Source organism: Olea europaea, unplaced genomic scaffold (assembly GCF_002742605.1).
Source record: "Olea europaea var. sylvestris unplaced genomic scaffold, O_europaea_v1 scaffold2896, whole genome shotgun sequence".
Classification (NCBI taxonomy): Eukaryota; Viridiplantae; Streptophyta; class Magnoliopsida; order Lamiales; family Oleaceae; genus Olea; species Olea europaea.
Window position 1 is genome coordinate 50,134 of NW_019247517.1, and position 22,099 is coordinate 72,232.

General features: G+C 34.0%; 3 protein-coding genes across 5 annotated transcripts; 2 read left to right on the forward strand and 1 right to left on the reverse strand.

The window, feature by feature from the left end:
• The first annotated feature begins 403 nt into the window (after positions 1-403).
• On the forward strand, positions 404-2,088 carry LOC111384310 (inactive LRR receptor-like serine/threonine-protein kinase BIR2). Its single transcript, XM_023008578.1, has one exon. The coding sequence runs from the start codon at positions 695-697 to the stop codon at positions 1,511-1,513; it is 819 nt and encodes a 272-aa protein (XP_022864346.1). The 5' UTR covers positions 404-694; the 3' UTR covers positions 1,514-2,088.
• A 3,264-nt stretch (positions 2,089-5,352) lies between these two features.
• Positions 5,353-7,916, reverse strand: LOC111384312 (pentatricopeptide repeat-containing protein At3g49710). The gene has a single exon (XM_023008579.1). The coding sequence runs from the start codon at positions 7,819-7,821 to the stop codon at positions 5,662-5,664; it is 2,160 nt and encodes a 719-aa protein (XP_022864347.1). The 5' UTR covers positions 7,822-7,916; the 3' UTR covers positions 5,353-5,661.
• Positions 7,917-8,343: 427 nt separating this feature from the next.
• Positions 8,344-11,524, forward strand: LOC111384309 (uncharacterized protein At3g49720-like). Of its 3 annotated transcripts, XM_023008576.1 has the most exons (8): positions 8,344-8,549; positions 8,635-8,703; positions 9,357-9,508; positions 9,670-9,709; positions 9,817-9,855; positions 10,020-10,394; positions 10,637-10,692; positions 11,193-11,524. In XM_023008576.1, exons 3-8 carry the CDS (start codon positions 9,383-9,385, stop codon positions 11,343-11,345), a joined length of 789 nt encoding a protein of 262 aa, XP_022864344.1. In that variant the 5' UTR covers positions 8,344-8,549; positions 8,635-8,703; positions 9,357-9,382; the 3' UTR covers positions 11,346-11,524. The 3 variants fall into 3 exon arrangements, with proteins under 3 accessions (XP_022864344.1, XP_022864342.1, XP_022864345.1); XM_023008574.1 differs by having other exon boundaries at positions 8,344-8,703; XM_023008577.1 differs by lacking the exons at positions 8,344-8,549; positions 8,635-8,703 and adding an exon at positions 8,731-8,843.
• Positions 11,525-22,099: the final 10,575 nt, after the last annotated feature.

Genomic DNA, 22,099 nt, shown 5'->3' on the forward strand with positions numbered 1-22,099 from the left:
TTCAAAAAATAATATTACACGTAAATCGAAAACTTTTATATATATATATATATATTTCCACCCATTTTCAATACCAAGAAATGGGGGCCAAAAGGGGGCTAATTAGTAAAAAAATCTCAAAAACTTGCCTTAGTTGATGTTTGAAAATTAATTTTTAGGGAAATTTCTTCTTCTTCATTGAATTTTTTGAGAAATTCACGGCAGATCAACTTCCACTATATACTTTTATAAATTTAATTAAATGAATTTAAAAGATGACCTTTCAAAAATCACGTTAAATTGACCTCGAAAGACTCATCGAGTGAAACAATAATCCATTAGTTGAATCAAGTAATTCGATGGCTTAAATTAGCTGAAAGTCGTGTTTGAATTTTATAAGACCTCCACTTTCTTCAATTTTCACCAACCCCTTCCCTCCCCTACCCTACCCTCCCTTAAATTCATAGTGCTCTCCACTCTCTCATTTTCATACTTCATTCCGTCCTCAAGACTTAAAATAAGGAAATCTTGAACAGGCACATTGGCAGTGGCACGGAAGAGAATAATTGCGAATTCTAATAACCATTTTCTTCTTCCACTGTTTTTCTACCTCCAAATTCAGTAATCCTCCCTGCTCAAAACAAGATTTAGTTCAATAAACAAACACTAATTAATTCATCTTACACAATACTAGGAAACCGGGACATTTTGGAAAATGGGTGTTTGGGGCCACGTACTGGCAGCGGCCCTGCTAACGTTCTGCGCCGCCCTGCCGTTCTCCGCAGCGGATCCGAACGACGAGAGGTGTCTGGCTCATCTGAGCGACTCTTTACAAGACCCACTCAAGAATTTGCAGAACTGGACTAAGGTCACCTTCACTAACCCTTGCCAGGGATTCACCTCCTACCTGCAGGGTGCTACCTGCAACAATGGCCGCATCTACAAGTTATCACTCTCCAATATGGCCCTTAAGGGCACAATCTCGCCTTATCTGTCGAATTGCACAAATTTGCAGGCTCTGGACCTCTCGTCCAACGCATTGACCGGTCCTATTCCGCCAGAGCTTCAGTATTTGGTCAATTTGGCGGTTCTAAATCTCTCATCAAACCATCTATCTGGCCCAATCCCCCAGCAATTGGCGCTCTGTGCGTATCTCAATGTAATCGATTTACACGATAACCAGCTGTCGGGCACCATTCCCCAGCAGCTCGGCCTACTTGTGCGACTTTCAGTTTTCGACGTTTCCAATAATAAACTTTCAGGGCCTATTCCGACAACGCTGGGGAACCGGAGCGGGAACTTGCCGCGGTTCAATACAAGTTCCTATGAAGGGAATAAGGATCTTTATGGATACCCATTGCCGCCGATGAAGAGTAAAGGGCTATCGATTCTGGCCATTGTGGGGATCGGATTGGGTAGTGGGTTCTTGAGCTTGGTCCTCAGTTTCACTGCTGTTTGTGTATGGTTGAGAGTTACTGAGCAGAAAGTGGAGAATGAAGAAGGGAAAATCAGTCAACTCATGCCTGATTATTGAGATTGCTGCAGTTACAATCAAATTAGAGATAAATTTTACAGGTATGTATGAAGGAAGTATGGGTATTTTTCCCCTTTCTTTTTCTGGTAATTTTTTTCTTGAAAAAATTGCTGCCTTCCAAGCATCTTCTCCAATTCTTTTTCCTTTTTGTTTATGATTTTTTCTTTCTTGTATTCCTATTTAGCATTTTTCTTCAGAATTAGTAATGTGTAAAGAACAATTATGAGTTTCTATTAATATACTGCTCAGCATATATCAAAATTCCATATCAAAAGGTACTTGAGCAGAAATTGACATGCATTAATGGACAAGCATTAGCATATTTATGGTGGCATTATGCATTCGTGAGCTTATGGAAGATGACTATACAGCACGATAACATTATAATATAAGATTTTGAGGCTCATATAATTATGGAAATATTCAATGAACAGTTCTGTTTATGGATAAGCACTGCATATTTTTTAGTAGTAGACGGCTACATTTAGAGAGTCCAAGTTTATTAGGATTTTTGAAGAAGGAAGTTGGTGGAAAAAGGTGGAAAACTCCCATTTCATCCGTTGGGATTCTTCAGTAAAATTAAAATCATATCTTGATCAATTTTCTAATTCATATCACTCTCATCGTCTCAATCGAAAATCCTACTCCATTATTTTTTATTAGTATGTGGACTAGTCGAGTTTTAATCGAAAATTCACATCTTTTCAACAGAACTGCGTAAAATAAAAAGTAAAAATAAAAAAAAAATTCTGGGTTTTGTGTGGGGTGGGGTGGGGTGGGGTGGGGGATGTGTAGGGTAGGTTATATTTTACCCCAAGGTGAAAATAGGAATCATCCAACAGGAATTATGTTATGTAATGTGGTCCATGATTGGCGTTGATGGGTTACATTATAGTGGTCTCTTGCCTACTAGACCTTATGATGTTTTCAGGGTCCAAGAAATTTTTTTCCTCACTTTCTTTCTACCATTATTTAGGAATTAATAATCATTTATGTTAATTGGATTTTGACATTTCGTTTTAAATCTTCGACTTGAAAACTACTCAAACGTCTAACAACGTCGTCGTCTGAATCCAAGACAACTTGGAAGAATGAGGAAGACTTGTGGAGAGTTAAGAGCGGACTTAATTAAACGAAATAGGTTGAAACTTTGAAAATTGAAATGATCAAATGCCAAAAGAATGATGGAAGTGTGGATTTTGATACTCCATGGGCGCAAATTTTCTTGATTAATACTCAAAGGTTATCACCGAAAGTGGTGAATATGGTCAAACCTTGCTTTAAATTCCTTTGATAAAGGTTTCTCCGAGAATGGCCTGTGGCTGTATGTCATCATTAATGGGCCCTTTACATGCATGTTTTGTTCTTTAGATACAGAGCAGGACTCAATCATGTTCCAAGTGATTTCATTTACTCCCCATAAATTTAGAAATTTTAAAAATTAAATACTCCATCAGTCCCCTCTTGCCTTTGTGGTCCTCAAAAATATATGTTGTATAATTTATTTAATTTTATAGGCAATAATACTTTTTCCGAAATCTGAATTAAATTTTAGGCCATGTTGGATAGGCTTATATTTTCCATGAAAAATGGAATTTCCATCTTTTCTGTGTTTGATGGCACAAATTTGGCATCGAATTCCTTTTCCATCTTTTGTTGCCACATAAACAATTTCAGTTCTCACCGAAATGGTGGGAATTGAAATTCCACCTTTTGACGTATTTTTTTTGTTTTTATTTTGCAATTGATACAAATTGTAAGAATTATTGCAATAAATTTCATCTTTTCAATTGACAATTTTCATGTAAAACAAAATCAAACGAACATCAAAAGACAAATGATTTTCTTTAATTTTATTATTATTATTTTTTATTTTTTTGCAATGGAAACAAATTTCATTTCCCAATACCAGTAAAATCTATCCCTTTAATTGACAATTTTCATATAAAACAAAGTCATACGAATCCCAAAAGACACTTTTATTTCAACATTTTTCACGTGAAAAATTATACTAATCAAATACCATAATTTACAATTCCTAAGAAAACAATTTTTAAGCAATTAAATTTCTTGAAATTCGTTTTCAATTCAATTCAATTCCATCTTTACAATCAAACGGAATCTTATAGTTTTCTTTCTCTATTCTGTGCAAACAAATCACCCCAGCACTTCAAATTTGTAATGTTTGAAATTTGACTAATTATGGAGCCCCTTATCTTGACCCAAAATTTGATGACAATCGATAGTGGGTACTGTTGGATAGAAACTGGGGGTAATTAGACAAACACAGTACAATGTCTACTGTCTTCATCTCTTATGGTTGCAAATGACAAAAAAGCAAACTACTAAATAGATTTTAAAGATGATTGAAATTGTCGTCCAATAAAATACGCATACGATAAACCTCTGGGACGATATTTAATGTATTGGATAAGAATTAAGAGCCGTTTGATTTACGTTTCAGTTACCAATTTTGAATTTTTGGATTCATTTTTTATTTTCTATTTTGAGGGTCTATTTTAAGATTGCTAAAAATGTATTTAATTTGTCATTTGAAAATTTATTTCTCAAAACAAAAAACTCGAAAAAATGTTTGGTTTGTAATTTTGAAAAGTATTTTATAACATTTTATTCCATACATTTTGATTATTCAATAAAAATAGAATAATTTTAAGGTAACATACTATCAAATAATATTTACACTCTTGTAATAATATTTTTTTGCTACAAACGTAAAATAAAAATAAATAGAAAACTGAGTCCAAAATATAGGGAAAAAATAAAAATTAATGATGTCAATTAAAAATATTTTTATTCGTGTTTATTTTAATATATTTTTAAAATTTTTATGTAAATAATTATAGTTAGGAACTTGAACAATTTTTAATTAATTTTTTTTATTTTTGAAATTATGTTTTTTGTCTTTTTAGAATTTATCAATTTTTTGAATTTATTTTTCTTGAATTTTATTATTTTCTAAAATTTTATTACTTACAATTTGATATTTTTATTTTTTAATAATTATCATTTTAAAAATTTATATAAACGCTTATTTTTTCATATTTTTGAGTGTCTTCATAATTTTAACTGAAACCACTCAAAACAAAACAAAAAAATGCATTTTGAATTTTATATTATAAATTTATCCTTGTTTTGAAAAATGGAGGTTTTGTATTTGAGGGATATGCTTGGTTAGTTTTAATTAAATGTCAAAAACAAAATAAATTGAGGGTTTTTTTTCTTTTTTTTTTTTTGGTTTAACCACAGCTAATTTTAAGGTGTGATTATGAAAATAATATTTAACCGTTACTTTTATTTTTTGTTAGGTTAGATTTTATTAGGGTTCTATATGAGAAAGTGAATGATGTCTCACATTTTAATGAAAAGGTCATCGAGCTTGTAATTTGATCACTTCTTAATCACATACCATGTAACTTGATCACTTTTTAATCACACACCGTGTAATTTGATATTTTTTTTCTAAAAATAATTGTTTTTGTTTCTCTCGATCATCGAGCTTGTCGACAATCTCTCACTATGTTTCATTCGTTCATGCGTTCTGTTGCTTGAATAAAGACATCGTATCTGCCCAACTTTCCTAAATTCCCATCATAGGCTTAGATGAGAATGAAGCTGCAACGAAAAAGGTAGAGCAATCTGCAGCCAAGACTTCATATGCTCCGACGTGCCAAATTATTCACCTCGAATTGCATGACTAATCACATTAGTCGTATGATTCAAACATTATCTTAGCCACAAAATGATTTTGTTTAAAGGTTAAATATCAATCTTGAGGGCCCCCACCGCCCCGTCTCTAGAGCATCGTGAGGGAGGTAAATTGCGAGATGTGCCCCCAACAAGTCAGGGAAGAAGAACTTGTATGTACATTAGTACCCACAAAGAGTCTAATTTCATATCTTAGGAATCAAATCCTCACACTGCGGCTCCAGTAAGGCTGAAATTCCTTTGCACCACTGGATTATGTCCCGGGAGCACAAAATGATTTTGTTTTCTTAGGCAAAGAGATGTTCAGGTTCAGTACATTTTTCTCAGTAGTAAGTTCCAATATGTATTCTCCAAATTTCTAAGGGGACATAACTCTAATCGTCTAATCGTTATCCTTTTAAAGCTATAAACAGACACATGTATCACCAAAAATCCCCGCAGGAACACTGCCCATTTTTGAAGTAGTGAAATCTGTGGCAATCTCTTACTGTAATGTCCCTTCCAGTTATAGCAGATACGAGTTTAATTGCATTATGACAGTCTCCACATATTCTCAAGTTTTTCATGACAACTATAGGGTCGGTGTCTTTAGTCGATAATAGCCCAAATGCAACTGCCAGCTTCTCACTATGATGCAGCAATATCGTCTCTTTTTCTTCTTCCGTTAAGCTATCATCTCTGACTGAGACCCATCTGATATCTGGAACGTATCCTGCATGTTTAATTTTCTTTGACATCTTCTCCCAAAACTCGTAAATTTTCCGTGTCATTGGGTGAGAAAAATCTTCTGCTACAAAAACATGTATCCTCTTGTCAACTTCTATCCAACTGCAACCCGGTCTCCTCTTCACTCTCTTATCTCTCATCAACTTTTTGATTTTTGCCACTTCTTCCCATCTCCTGGCACTAACGTACATATGTGCAAGCATAACATATGGCACAGCATTTGAAGGGTCGAGCTGAAGACACTGGTTGGCTGCCTTTTCAGCTAGGTCTATGTTACCATGTGTTCTACATGCCCTAAGCAATGAACCCCAAACAATGATGCCAGGACTATATGGCATCGACTCAATAAGAATCTCTGCTTCCCTGAATTTCCCTGCTCGACCCAAAAGATCGACCATGCATGAATAGTGTTCTGCCTCTGGTTTTATAAGAAATTTTCCAGTCATCAAATTGAAATATTTCTGCCCTTCCTCAACTCTTCCAGTATGTGCACAAGCAGAAAGAACAGAGATGAAAGTTATACCGGTGGGAGCCATATTCTTCTCAAGCATCTGTTCGAAAAGTCTCAAAGATTCGATTCCAAGCCCATGCTGTGCATAGCCTGCAATCATAGAATTTAAAGAGACACTATTATGCTCTGGCATCCAATTAAATAGCCTCCTCGCATCTTGCAAATTACCACATTTGGAGTACATTGCAACCAGAGAATTATTTACAGCTATTCTGTTGGATGGGATATCTGATTTTATTGCCAGAGAGTGTATCTGCTGCCCTTGTGAACGCAATGCCAAATTAGAAGATGCACTTATCACGCAAACAAAGCTGCAGTCATCAGGAAAGTGACCAGCATGTTGCAACTGCTTGAAGTAAATAAGAGCCTCTTCAGACAACTCATCATTCTTCGAATAGCCAGAAATCATCGTGTTCCAAAGAACCAAATCAGGCAAAAGTATTTCCTGAAACACCTTCTCAGATTCCAACATTGAAGTAGTGCATTTCGAGTAAAAGTCAATCAAACCACTTCCAACATGAGCATTGCGATGAAACCCCATTTTGATCAACTGGGCATGAAATTGCATCCCACCAAGAAAATCTTCGATGCTTGTAAATGCAGTCAATGCACTCGCCAAAGTAAACATGTCCACATATAACTCCAGATGCAGCATTTTTTGATACAATGCCAGCGCCTTCAAACCTTCCCTTTGCTGAACGTAAGCCACTATCATCGAATTCCATGAGACCTCATCTTTATTCCCGCACATTCCACTAAACACCTTCTCAGCCTCACTGAAAAACCCATTCTTACTGTACCCAGATATCAAAGCATTATTAACCGAAGCATAACTATCAAACCCTCCCGAAATAGCCAAACAATGCAACTGTTTCACCAGTTTAACCTGATCACAACAAGCACTAATAACCGCAGAAAAAGTGAATCCATCCATATCTAAACCCACACTCCTCACTCCAGAAAGAAGTTCGAGCGAGGACCTTATGTCACCACGGTCAGCATAAGCATAAATAAGAGTATTATACGACACAATGTCCGGTTGGGGAATTCTGTCGAACAGCTGATGAGCAATGTGAGGTTGTGATTCTTTCGCATAGGCAGCTATAATGGCGTTAAAGGAGAAGACATTGGGATAAAGTATGAGATCAAATGCATTACGAGCAGCGGAGAGACGGCTGCATTTGGAGTAAAGGAGGATGAAATGGTTGGAAATATATGTGGATTCTGGAATGAGGGACTTGACGTAACAGGCGTGTAAAGATTTGCCTTTTATGAGGTCCCTTTGGTCTATGCAAGTTTTCAAAATTTGGCGGAAAGCTTGAAGGCTCCATGAGATTTGGGTCATCTAAGGTGCAACTGATGAACATGGCATAACATTGGCCTTGGATTTTGATTTACGCATCACAAAATGTACAGGGAAATGTGAGTGTTATGGGCTATATTTTATCGTCAACCCAATATGATGGATTGGGAATTACATGCGGCTAAAAATCAAATTTTTAGTAAATTAAGATAAAAGTGAAGTAAATTTGTAAATGAAAAATTAATAAAAATTGTAAATTTAAAATTAATTGTTAACTTCGACTTAAATTTTTATCAATTTTTAAGCTATTCCAACCAGAAATAATTAGACTCAAGAATTCTCAAACCCCCGAGTTGCGGACCTTCATTCTTAAAGAGAAAATTGTACAACAAAATTAGATGCTTACGACACTGGATATTTACGAGAAGTTATTAACAAGTGGACGGATTCAATTGGATGCAAATAAAGTTGGGGAGAATATTCACTTCTAGACAAAATTAATAATGTGATGTTTGCTTGTAAGCTATTTATGAACTAATTGAAAGCAAATCTTATTGGTGTAATCCATCAACCTGTTTTAAGGTCAATCGAACAGGACAAGTGGCTATGATGCCTATGGATTATTTACTTGGTATTGCACTAAATATAGGAGCAATTTACTGTGAAGGAGAGGGAAAAAGGGAGATGTGTGGCTCCAATTTTACTATGTGGATCCTTGATTTCTGCAAGGATAATTCATCTTCTTCATCACCAATATCAGATTTGTCTCTGTAAAAACATGCTTATATTTGATTCCTGTGAATGATTTAATTTCAACAAAACCTCCATCTAATCCTGCTGAGTTATCCTTCTCAGTTGGCAGGGAAAGAGACCGATCCAGTCCTAAGATTCCTTCCAGCCTTATCTCCTTGGAATTTCTTGATGGTAATCTACGTTACGCAACAGCAATTTACTCTTCAATATCTTTCTTGAATTTTTGTATGATTTCGTGTCATACGCTGCTATATTTGTCATTCTTCTGAATCAAATTGCTCCAAGTAACCAAACTGTAATCACCAATCACGGTATAGATATCACTCCTGTTTAATGCTGCATATAGCTTTTGTAATTGAATTGGTTGAGAATTTTGTACGCATGTATTGGTTGAAATACTCAAGTTGCCCTCATTTTTCTGGATTAATTTCCAAAATCCCAATGATTTTTTGCGTGAGAATTCTACATGACATACATTTAGTGACTGTTTGGTCCCCCTTTAAAATTTTAAATTGTTTGCTACGATATCAGTCTCCATCACATATTCACATGATAAAATATTTTACAAACAAATCAATAATTTTTTTTTTAACCACACATTCTTAAAAAAATACTATTCATAACTCTTTAATTTCCCAAATAATGGGTATTATATCACAACATTGATGGTAATCTATTATCTACTCGATTAAAAAAGTTATCTTTTAGATAAGCCCGTGATCCTACTTTTAAAACGCTTTATTGGACTTCAATTTGTAAAACTAGATTATGCCTGAATTTTCTATGGCCTAGTTCTAAGTATCTACTCATTTCTTCTGCATCAGTGTAAAATTTTCTGGGGTGGCATATTATGTACGTTATGTCGCGAAGGCCATCGACATCAACTCAGCGTGGTATTGGTACCGGCAGCTTGGGGGGAACTTTTCATCCAAAATCGAGTTCCCGTCCTTTATTATCCAAAACCCTGATGTTTTTGGTAATTGCAACATTAATTTTTTGTTTCCTTTTCAGTTGTTTTCACACCATCCATCATTTTATATTCATTTTGATATACATGGTTTTTTTTCCCTTGATTAAAGTTATACATGATTTATTGCCTTTTCAAATGCTGAAATGTTTCTGTTCTACAACTTTCAGGGCTTGATCCTCATTATTGGGTATACTTTTCGTGGCTCAGGTATGTTTCTTATTGTTAGGACTCATTATATGGTGTACTTCATGCCAAACATGCACCAAGTGTTTCATTATTACTCATCAACTGATCCATTATCTTTCTCAATGTAGGTGAAACCCCGGTCAAGGAACCGCTTGCTAGAATTGAAGGTAAACTTCTATATTTGATATTTTTCAATATTTGCATCAAATTTAAAGCAGGCAGTGGAAAGTGCCACCACTGGATGGACATCATAATTTGAACCTAGTAGTCCTACTTATCTGTGGTACCATAGAAACAGAGCCAAACCTGAGCACTATTATAAAATTTGTAGGTGATTTCACATGCACATCAGAAGTTCAGAGGGTAATGCCATATTTAAAGACAGCATATGGTGACAGTATTCACAAAGTTTTGCATGTTGGACCCGATACCTGTTCAGTCGTCTCAAAATTGTTAAAAGAAGAAGAAACCGAAGCATGGGGTGTTGAACCGTATGATACAGAGGATGTTGATAGGAATTGTAAAAGTCTAGTGCACAAGGGCATAGTGCGCGTTTCTGATATTAAGTTCCCTCTACCATACAGGGCTAAATCATTCTCCCTAGTTGTCATTTCTGATGCTGTAGATTATCTGTCTCCAAAGTACCTGAATAAGACTATTCCTGATTTAGCAAGAGTGTCGAGTACTGGTCTTGTTATTTTTACAGGTAATATTCTAAAACTTAGATATATCACATAATCTTTTGATTAAACAATACACTGGAGAAGTGTGTTTTCTGATGAATACAAGTTATGTTTAAACTATCATTCAATTTAACCAAAAATCATTCTTGTGTATTCATATACGAGGTTCCTTGAACTAAAAACTCATATTGTGACTAATTTCATCTCCCTTTTTTTAGGCTTCTCCCAGATTCTGATTTACCTTAACTTATATTGTTTATTTTAGGTTATCCAGGTCATTCCAGAGCTAAAGTTCCAGAGTTGTCCAAGTTTGGACGCCCAGTAAGCTGATATCGCATATTGGATTTCATTCTGTCAGATGTCTAATTTTAGCACTTAAACATGAAATGTCCGAAATGTATATTCAAGATATAACGAACATTGAAACACTTGGATAAGCCTACAGTAATGAAATAAGTAGTTTGCCAAGAACATATACTAGGAAGTATGCCCATATATGATCATTCTCCACAGAATTTTCTTATGCATATTATAAATTTTTAAGAAACTAAAGTTGATGTTTGTAAATATAAATCCAGAAGCAGAAATATGGTAAATCCAACACTTGGACACCTAGTTGATTATCAAATCCTATGAGTTGTAGACATAACTTGTTTATGTGATATAACAAAATCTATTAAGATTACGAAGATTAAGTACGGTCGAATGATTTTAATAAAAGGCACAATAAAGCAAATTTCTTAAGATGTCAATCAATCCTCATCAGGTTATGAATCTGGTAGGTGTTTCTAAATGACCATATGACTGCTTCGTATGTCCAGGCGAAAATGAGGAGCTCGTCTTGGTGGGGAAAGTTTTTCGTCCAGACAGGCTTAGTTGAGAATGAAGCTGCCACAAAAAAGTTTGAGCAATCTGCAACCAAGAGTTCATACACTCCTAGGTGCCAAATTTTCCACCTCAAATCATATGACTAATGTTGTTGGATTCGAACATATAATCTCTTAGCTACAGAATGATTTTGTTTTTTCTTACGAAGAAGAGATGTTCAGATTCAGCACATTTTTTGTTTGTATTAATTTACCAAAATGTAAGGGGAGCCAACTCTAATCCTTTCGCATTTGCACTCAATGATTAATACGAAATTTTCCATCCAGGCTTTGTGGCATCAACCGCAATTGATTAACTTTTTAATAATCTTAATGGTCATAACCAACTAGAAAAGTATTTCAGGATTTTTCGTACAATGGGAGGCCATAAATCTGTGATGGAGAAAGTATAAATCTTTTAAATCTATAGGTAGACACAAGTAGTGGAATCTGTGGCAATCTTGAACTGTAATGTCCCTTCCAGTTATACCAGATATCAGTTTAATTGAATTATGATATTCTCATTCTTGACAACTATAGAATCCGTGTCTAGAGTCAATAATGGCCAAAATGTAACTGCCAGCTTCTCACAGTGATGCGGCAATATTGTCTCTTTTTCTTCCATTAATCTATCATATCTAACTGAAACCGTTAAGATGCCAGGAACATATCCTGCATATACTTCATTTTCATTGACATCTTCTGCCAAAACTCTGTATCATCTTGTCAATTTCTATCCAACTGTAACCTGGTCTCCTCTTCATTCTCTTATCTCTCACTAGCTTTTTAACTGTTGCCACTTCGTAGTATATCTGGGCACTAGCTTACGGCAGGTTTGAGCTGAAGACAAATTGTTGGCTGTTTCTCTTCTAGGTCTATGTTACCATGAGTGCTAGAGGCCATAACCAACGAACCAAAACAATGATGCTGTCACAGGGCTGTCTCGCGTTCCCTACTATGACATCGAGATTTTCCGTCCCCAACCAACCAATACACATTTTGTACAAGTGCAGAAATGAAAACTCTTGAAAATTGACTAAGTATGCATAAGATTTAAAAAACTTAGACGACACAGAAATTACGGAACCATCCCAACTTTATTTTCCACTAAAACAAAGAAAAATGTACAAAGGAAATAGAAGGGCCAACACAACACTTTGTTGCCTCATTCATCACTTTACAATCTGCCTTCCTCCATGAAACTAAGTACTCAACACTTGAATTTATAGAGAAACATTCATTCCCGGATTGCAGTTGACAACCCCCAACTGCTTGGTTAGTTTTTCACATTTTCAGTCCACTTGACTGAAAACTGCCTTCCCACTGAAACACATGCAAAACTGCGTGTAACCACCAGTCACATGGGTGTTTTGCCATTGAATTTGTATACTGAAGTCAGCTTGACGGTAAGGTCTCAATTTTGTCGGACACTTGCCCACATCAACCCATCGATCAATGTCAAATCCAACTTGCATTACTAAATTCCGTCTTGCAATGCTGCCATCAAGTAAATTAGCATTGTCATGCCTAGATTACTGTTGCATCTCGAAACCAACCCGAATTAATTCCTTCCCAAATGTGTGCATTGTCCCGACTATCAAATATACTGAATAATATTCAATAAGACTCAATACCACTCAATGTGAGAGATTCTCTCATTATATAGAACCAAGTTAAAATTAAATATGATGACTATGAATTACAATATTTATTAATGTTAGCCTATTAAATATAAACATTGATGCTTTATATTCTTTCTTTATATTTTAGTGACATCTCCCATCAAATTGATACTGGTAAAAGTATCAATTTACAATCATGAACTGGTGACAGTGACAATACTTGTGCCAACTAAGAAGAAATCCAAATCAGAGCAATCGTCTATCAAAATTAGTAACAACAGAGACCAAGAAGAACAAATAGTGCAGGAACAATCAAGAACTATTCCAAAGCCACTCCAAAGACACATTCTAAAGAGCTCACACCTCAAAAAGAATTTTCAAAAGAAATTCACGACATACATAGTGAGCTCTATTTGTCGGGAGAACTCAGTCGAATTCATAATTCGTGTTCCGACAAAAGCTCTAACAGTCAATGCACTGGCCAAAAATTTAGTAATATATTGCTGACTAAGATGTTGTAGTTAAAAGAAATTCTACCAAACAAGCTACACCAAAAACTAAAAGATAATCCTCCTCCAAGAATTCAAAAATCTTAACTCATCATCCGAGCAACCAAAACTCAACGGTTCGCACTTCCATGTAATTTTTTAGTAGTAAGATCAAATTATAGTTGCAAAATCACTCGTAAAAAAAATACTCAAATTTGTTTCTGCAAAATTTTAGCGAAGAAATTTCAGCCCACAATAAAATCAAACAACCAATTAACCACAAAATCAGTTAGCCCAAATATCCGCAATCCAACTAAAATTGAAAGCTTACTAAACAAAGCCCAAACCCAGCCAAAATCTAACCCAATAGCCATACCTCAACTCTGAGAATATATCCATACATAGCCCATTTAAATACTATTTATCCAATACCCATAACAAAAATCCAATCACAGACCCATTATCACAAAATACCCAATTAGCCCAAACCCTATTTATTTCCAAGCCTCCAGAATCGTCACTACATGTTTCAAAATGAAAGGTCGAAGCTTGTTATAACTGAGGTTTCTGGCCGTATTATTAATTTTTTTTTCTTTTTTATGATGGGGGAATCCACGACCGGTACTCTTCGAACGCGCACTAGGTAAATCCTAGGGTTAATGCAATAGCATGCAAACCACGCTAACCAGGTAAACCGCATTAGACAAGTCCGATGCAATATGTTTGACCCAGAAAGTGTTGGTAGGAGAAATCGAACTCATGACCAAAAACTTTCGCGCTCATTTATTTTATCAACTTGACCACCCCATGAGATCATTTGCCGTGGCAATCCAGAATTTGAAGCATTCAAATCTATCGTCACAGGTCTATTACCATTATAGTCTGATGAAATATCTCGAGCATCCTCATAGTGAATAGACTTGGAACTGAAGGCATTGAACATCTGATGAGGATAAAAATTAACAGGGTAAGTGTTGCAACTGTTTTGACCTTCCATCAAGTTTGATTTTGAATACTGTGCAGGCTAATATGAAATCCAAAAAAAAGTACATAGACTTCTCTGCAAGATTGAACTTCATATCGAATTCTCCCGTAAAGAGTGAAGGCTTTAAAAAAAAAAAAATGCTCTAATACATGGATGTGAGGGTCTGAAGAAGCAAAACATAAAATAAGAAAATTTGATCAGATAAGTGATACTAGGCCTCTCATCAAAAAACAGAAACTTGCAAATTTAAGCCAAATAAAATTAAACCCGCTCTAATGCCATGTCAAATATACTGAATAATACTCAGTAGGACTCCATACCACTCAATATGAGAGGTTCTCTCATCATAAAGAACCAAATCAAAGCTCAATATGTTACTATTAATTAAAACACTCATTAATGTTAATCTGCTTAATACAAAGATTGATGCTTTATATTCTTTCCTTATTTTCGGCCACGACAAGGTATGGTCAAGACATCACCCATGTCATGGCAATTTTCACGATCAAGGTCCTCACGCCAGGATTACATGGTATAGACTAGATAAGCGTATCTGCTTCCCTGAATTTAATTTCCCTGCTCAACACGAAAGATCAACCATGCACCAAGTTTTCTGCAGTCAGCCAGTGCCATATGCATGTGAATTTTCCAATTGGGTCGTCCTCCATTTCCACATCAACGCCAACATCATCAGGGCCTTCAAACAGCCTGTTTTGGGCTGCCAAATCCACGTATCAAACCAAACCCATAACCTGAAGGTTGACAATATTCAGAAGAGAGAGTGTGATCTACATTTATATGACCATCTAATTCATGCCAAAAAAAAAAATAAATAAATAAATGTTAATACTTGATCACTGAAATTAAAACTTAAATAACATGGTTTCAGATAATTTTCTCCGCTCAAAATGCAATGTACTTGTATTGACTTTTCGCCCAAAGTCCACTATTAATTTTCTATCAACAAGGTGGCAATATTTACACTCTCATAACAACAATATGGCCACCAAGAAGTGCCTGGTTTGGCGATTTCACAATTTCAGGAGGCACTTGAACATGGTTGGTGGGGGCAACCGATCATTGCAATGGCTTTTCAGGTTATAATTTGAAACGATGTAATTAAGCAGAATTTAGGTGGCAATTGGCAGCTAGCTACAACATGTAGCCCAATTTGATGTATTTAACACAGCCACTATCGCCTCCCCTCTCCTGGGGCACAAATTTTCTTTCTTTGTCAAACATTAGTCATGTAATAATCTAAACGAACGAGAGTTAGTACCACCTCTTGTATAGATATTGTTTTGTAATTTGGTGATGAGAATGTTGATTTATTTATTTATTTTATTTTATTTTTTTGGAGCAATTTGACAATTTGTTCGTGCTAAAATAATGTATGTATCAAGGCAGATAGCCAACGAAAAAATCATACAATTTTGGAAATGGTTCCAGAAATGCAGATACTGGGCAATTATTAATGTTCATTTTCTTTGGTACAAATAATTTATTTTCCAAGATGAGAAATCGTGTTATACTTGAATATTGGTGGCAGGATGACCACAATTATTTGAACAATTGGCCAATTTGTTTTGGAAATGTGATCAATGTTGCTACAGCCAATTCATGGGACCAATCTAGAGACGTTGATCATATGGGACTTCTTCGTTTCTCTTTGAAATAAACTATACATTGCTTGTTCATAAACTAATACGAGCTATGCATTAAAATTTATTTTGATTTCGCTTTTAAGTTACAATGAAAAATAATCAATTAATTACCACTGAATAATAATAAAATAACATATACGAATCCAGATATATTTAGATTTTATATATGTTACTTTCGGGTACTACGCGCCACAAATGAGACAATTAACACTTGACAATCTATTAGCCCCCCTGTTTGACAACCATTTAAAACAAAGTTCTTTTTCTCAAATTTATTTTCAACCATATATTTCCTCAATAAAATATTTTCTACATAAATCCAAATTCTTTTCATATTTTTTAAACCCATATTCTCCCAAAAAAAATCAGTATTCCAAAATCTCATTTCTCCAAAAAAAATAAATAAATAAAAATAAAAAATCCTCATTTTAATGGTCGTCAAACACGAGCTTACTAATCTCTCAGAAGGTCAGCTATACATTATTGTGTTTACTTAATTAGCTCTTTAAAGCCTTGAAATTCCAAGCTGTTGAATGAATGTAACAAAAAAATCAATGTCCACAGCATTAAAGTGTATTCCAACAAAATAATCACTTTCAATCTCAGCTGGAAAAGTCCCATCTAAATTAATATGCAATAAGACTAAGATGAGTTGCCGGCATGAATAGCTTGATTTGGGGTTTTGTATGCATCAAATATTAAGTTGTGAAGTCTTATTATTGTCGCAATGTGAAAGTCGTGCATAATAACTATTTTTTAATCACAGAGAGAGAGAGAGAGTTGTGTGATTCTATTGTAAACTTCATTTTATTACTATGAATTACTACAGTGATGAACGAGGGTGTAATCTCAAATTGAGGTGAACTTCTAGTAGAAATGCATCCACAATACCTACATAGATCCTTTGACGTAAGACTTGGTACATAGTTACATGTGTGAATGTTAATTTTGACGACCTACACATACAAAACAAATAAATAATTCACAGGTTTGAAAGAAACATGCAAGACAAGGACTGGCTTGCATGGGACCTTAAACCATAAATGAAACGAAATTTGAATTTTTTTTTTTAATGACATTTTGAAATGTCAAAATGATCCATTGCTTAGTGAAAGATTTATTCATTCATAAGATAAGGTTTATTGTCAATTTTTTTTAATTTTTATTTTTTTAATTAGGACATTCAACATATTTAAAAATGTTAAACCACATCAATGAAAAGTTTAATTGTTATAGAATGGTGCATTTATTTATTTAAATTTGACCTTCAATGTATTTCCTCATATACGTAGTAGATCTCTTTTTTCATCAAAATAATTTTCTTAAATGATTAATACTAAAATGTGAAATCTAATGTTACATTCAAACTCGCCTAAAAATGTAAAGTGTTTTAAAGAATGAATCTTTAACGTAATAGTATTGGTTTGTAGAAATGAGAGAGTTAAAGTGCATAGAAATTTGGATGATATTAATTAAAGTGCATACATCATTGTAGTGTTAAGGGAATATAATCCCACATCGGTAAAATATCGAAATAATGATCAATATATAAAGGATTGGGACACACCTCTTAATAAGGTTGACCTTATTAAGATGGACTCCAAGTCTTAACATGGTATCAGAGTCCAGTAAGCTTCAACGAGCGATTCGATCCGATTATGTCTCTAAAAAATGAGCACACGAATTTCAAAATTGGTCTGCTCAAACGAGCCACTATCTTGCGGGAGCATGTTAAGGGAATATAATCCCCACATTGGTAAAATACCGAAATAATGACCAATATATAAAGGATTGGAACACTCCTCTTAATAAAGTTGACCTTATTAATATGGACCCCAAATCTTAACATGTAGTCCATGTAACTCATTAAAAACTAGAAAGTTTATGAATATCATTACCAAATGTCTCGTAAATTACGTTTATTTGTGTGATACACCACCGATCTAATATTATTTATATTCTTACATTTTCGCTTTCACATTTGAAACGATGTTAGTCAACCATGGATCATTAATATACAACATGCATCCTTGACCTAGCAAACCTAAGTACAAATTTCCATGTCCTTCCTCTGTCAAGTCCTTAAATTTGACGCCAAATATAGAGTCGTAAGGCAAGGCATTGAATTGACTATACATATATAGTATATAATGTTGAAAGTCTGAAATTCAATTAACTAAATTTATTACATGTATTTGATTGAGTCAGCGGCAGTTTAAAGAATTCCATTGGATATGTAGCAACTGGTGACATGATTTCCCTTGCAATTGCTGAATATAATTAAGCCAGTAAGCGTAACTTTCGTTGAGCTTCTTTATAGTATATTTATCTTCCATGAGAAACTTGGGAAGTTTTAATTAGGGAATATACTAAATAATATATATTTTTGAAATTTTATAATAAAGAGTTCATCAGACATAATTTAATTGTCTATTAAATAAGTTGCTATGCAAGCAATATTAAAAATGTAAATGACCATCCTAAGCTCAAAACACTTGATCAGCCCTATCAATAAAGCCGTAAGTACAGGAAAAATTTAACAGAACTTGTACCAATGCTGACATGACAAAATGTAAGTGGACTGTTTTTTCCTTTTTTTCCCATCTTCCAATGATATCGCGCCATGTGTTGTCTGTAAAATTTTTCTGTCAAAAAATTATGTACTTGTAGCATGATTCCAGACCTATTTATCATTTTACAAAATTACTAAAAGTTTGAATTACTAGAATTCATTTAGGGAATAACTTGTTAATATATACAAGTAATGAGTCCGATATAATTTAAGGTAGGAAAGGCAGACTAAATAATCCTATAATAAACAAAATAAAATCAGAACACATAAAGTAGACCTTCAAATGTGAGAATTACAAACGTCCACTAGCCCCTCGGAGCATAGTCCAGTGGTATAAATGACAGGAGTGAGGTTATCTCACGCTTTATTGACAACCGCACTGTGGGGGTTTGATTCCTGAGACATGAAATTGGACTCCTTGTAAGCGCAGTGTACAGACAGCTTTTGTTCTCTGACGTATTGGGGCACATCCCACGATTTACCTCCTTTACAAAGCTCTAGGGACAGGACGATGGGAGACCTCAATGTTGGGGTTCAACTTCTTTTTTTCTTTTTTTATTTATTTATTTACAAACGTCCACTAACTGCAACATATATTATATTTTGAATGGAGTAATAGATTGCTATTTTTTTCCCTCACTATTTCTATCGTGTTTACACAAAAACACAATTGTCCATATAATTTCTTTATACATGATAGGAATATAGTGATTTTAATATATCCATATAAAAAATTGTTTCGGTGCCCTGCCCCAACCCGTTACCAAGTATAATGCATTCTCGAGACAGAAATGTACAATACAATACACTCTACACATTTAACACTACATTAAGCTCCTGTTTTGATGGTAATTATTGTGTAAATATGAAGTTTTGAATAGCGATTTTTTGAACAATTATGTGCAAAATATTAAAAATGGGTTTGAGAAAGAAATTATTTTGTCTTAAAAAAGTCAAAAGTGATATTAACAACTCGACCAAGTCATTAGAATGCAAATAAAGCTGCCGGAGTGTATATTGACATAATTAATTATGAGAGGGCATGGAGGGGGTGAGGGTGGGGCCTACGTTATTGAAGTGAGGGAGCAAATGGCCCATGGACCATGGTGATGTCTCCTAGGAAGTCCGGTAAAGAATGGACTTAAATATTTGTGTCACGTTAGTTGTCACCATAAACTAGGTCCCCTAGGGACTATATTTTGAGGGGTGTGGTGGGAGCACTTAAACAAGGGTTTCACGTGCCCTAATCACCCTTCTTCTACAACAATCCACGTGGTCCCCTCTCAATCATATTTCACTCCTTAGACCTTAGTATTAATACTAAGAAATTATTTAGTTATTACAATTAAAGAACTAATGTAAAATAAAGAAATAATTGTTGAGTAGAGAAGCATATGTCTTTTTTGTCAATTTAATGTAGGATGAAGATCATGCAATTTGAACAAATCAAGGGGTAAATGGTCATGGAACTCCATGTGCTTTTGCTATGACTCTACATGTGAGGAGATGATAAATGCAAACCCTAAATGCTTTAATTTAAATCAAGAAAATGACTTTTATATTAAATAGGGATTTAACTTTGATAAAATGAAATGTTTCTTTACCTCTTGCAGTTGAATTATGTTCTAGCAAGGATTCTACATGTAGCTACCGCGTAAACCAATAGTAAAATGTAAAGAAATTGTCCATTTCATCAAAGTCAATTTGCATTGTTAACATTGAATTATTTTGTTTGTTAATGAGTGAGGAAAGTGCATCGTGCATGTATTGATTTTGAATACTAAAGAGCTCATATTTTTCTAACACCACATTTTCTACATTTAGATAAGGTAGATTAGATAATGAAATGATAGATAAGGTAGATTAGATACCATGAAATGCTATTAAGAGACAAAAAGTCAATAACTTGAATGCGTTTAGTCCTTTTTTAGCTAAAACCGATTTTAACTTATTTTTGACATGATACAGACTCCAAGTTCTTATGGTAGAGCACGAGGAGATTTATCATCAATATGATGATCGGAATGAAAACCAAAACCAAGATTAAGGTCCTTATGGTCCAAGATAATCTAACTATCAGGAAAAGTAACGTAAGCATGAGACTTTTTAGTAATACACATGAATCAGATGATTGCGATGATGAATAATATTTTATTGTTGAGTCATATTTCATATTGCGTAACATATTTTTGTTTACTAGCAATTAAGCTTATAAATTAATGCAAAAATTGAATCAATCAATCAAATTTTTTTACCCTTCCAAGACATGTCTTGTATCACGGTTTGGTAGAATTAGACACGCCTAGAGCATAATAAAATACATGCGGGCCAACAATAGTCTTCATGTATCCTCCTATGTCAATCTAGAATTCAATACTCCCGACTCTTCCTTTATCAAATCAATCCTTTACAAATTCCAATTCCACAACCTTCACAAAACAAATACAATTATGATTATATTGATGTATCTCAACCGGAAGTCGTAAATATGTCATCTTTTAAATATGCATACGTTACTCTTTCATTTTATTTTTATTTAAAAAATGACGATTTTGACGATGAAGAATGTAAGTCTACTAAGAGTGCCATTATTTTTGTCTCAGAGTCGACTGAATTTGCTCTCCATTCAATAGTGTAGTTAAGAGGTTCTTTTTATTTTACATTAATTTAAAATTGATTATGACTTATAGATATTTTTACAAAGATTTTATTTATTTATTTATTATTATTATTTTTTTTTTGGTGCTACAAGCAATGTCACCCAGTCCCAACTTTGGTCCCACCATCACATTATACAAACGAACGTTCAAATCGAGCACCAACCAAAATTTAAATTGAAAATTAATTATTTTATAAAATATTTTCCAAAAAAAAAAAAAAAAAAAAATATATAAAAATGCCGCGATAGTCAGATAGATATAAAGAATGCATGACACTTTGACTTTGAACTATGAATAATGATATCAATATTAACATGACAGATTTGGCACGTTTGGCTAAGTTTAAAAGAAAAAGGTTTTTGTAACATTTAGGTAGTGGTTGGTTTTCATTTTCAATTTCAAAACGATTTTTAATTTTTATTTTTATTTTATTTTCAAATCCTAAATAGTTGAATTTTTTCCTTCTCCTCTTTCATCTCTCCCAGATGCGTTTTATTATTTTTTATTATTATTTTTTTAAAAGTCTTTTATTTGATATTAGTTTATTAAATTTTTTATTTTTTTAAAAACTTTTCGTTTCACTTTAATTTCAAATTTTTGAAAGACTTTATCTATACCAAATTTAAACATGACTTTATTTGATAAAAAGTTAAATAAATTTTAGTGCCTGTTTGATTCTCATGATGGAAAAAATGAGTTTTAAATAGTATTTTCCGGAGAATGAGTAGCTAAAACTATAAAAAAAACTTTGGCATACATATAGAATATTTTATGGTGTAAATATGTGATTGGAAATGATCATGTAGCAAACCATAAAATAAATTAATTGGTGTCAAACAAGCACTTAAGATATGGTGTTATTTACATTATG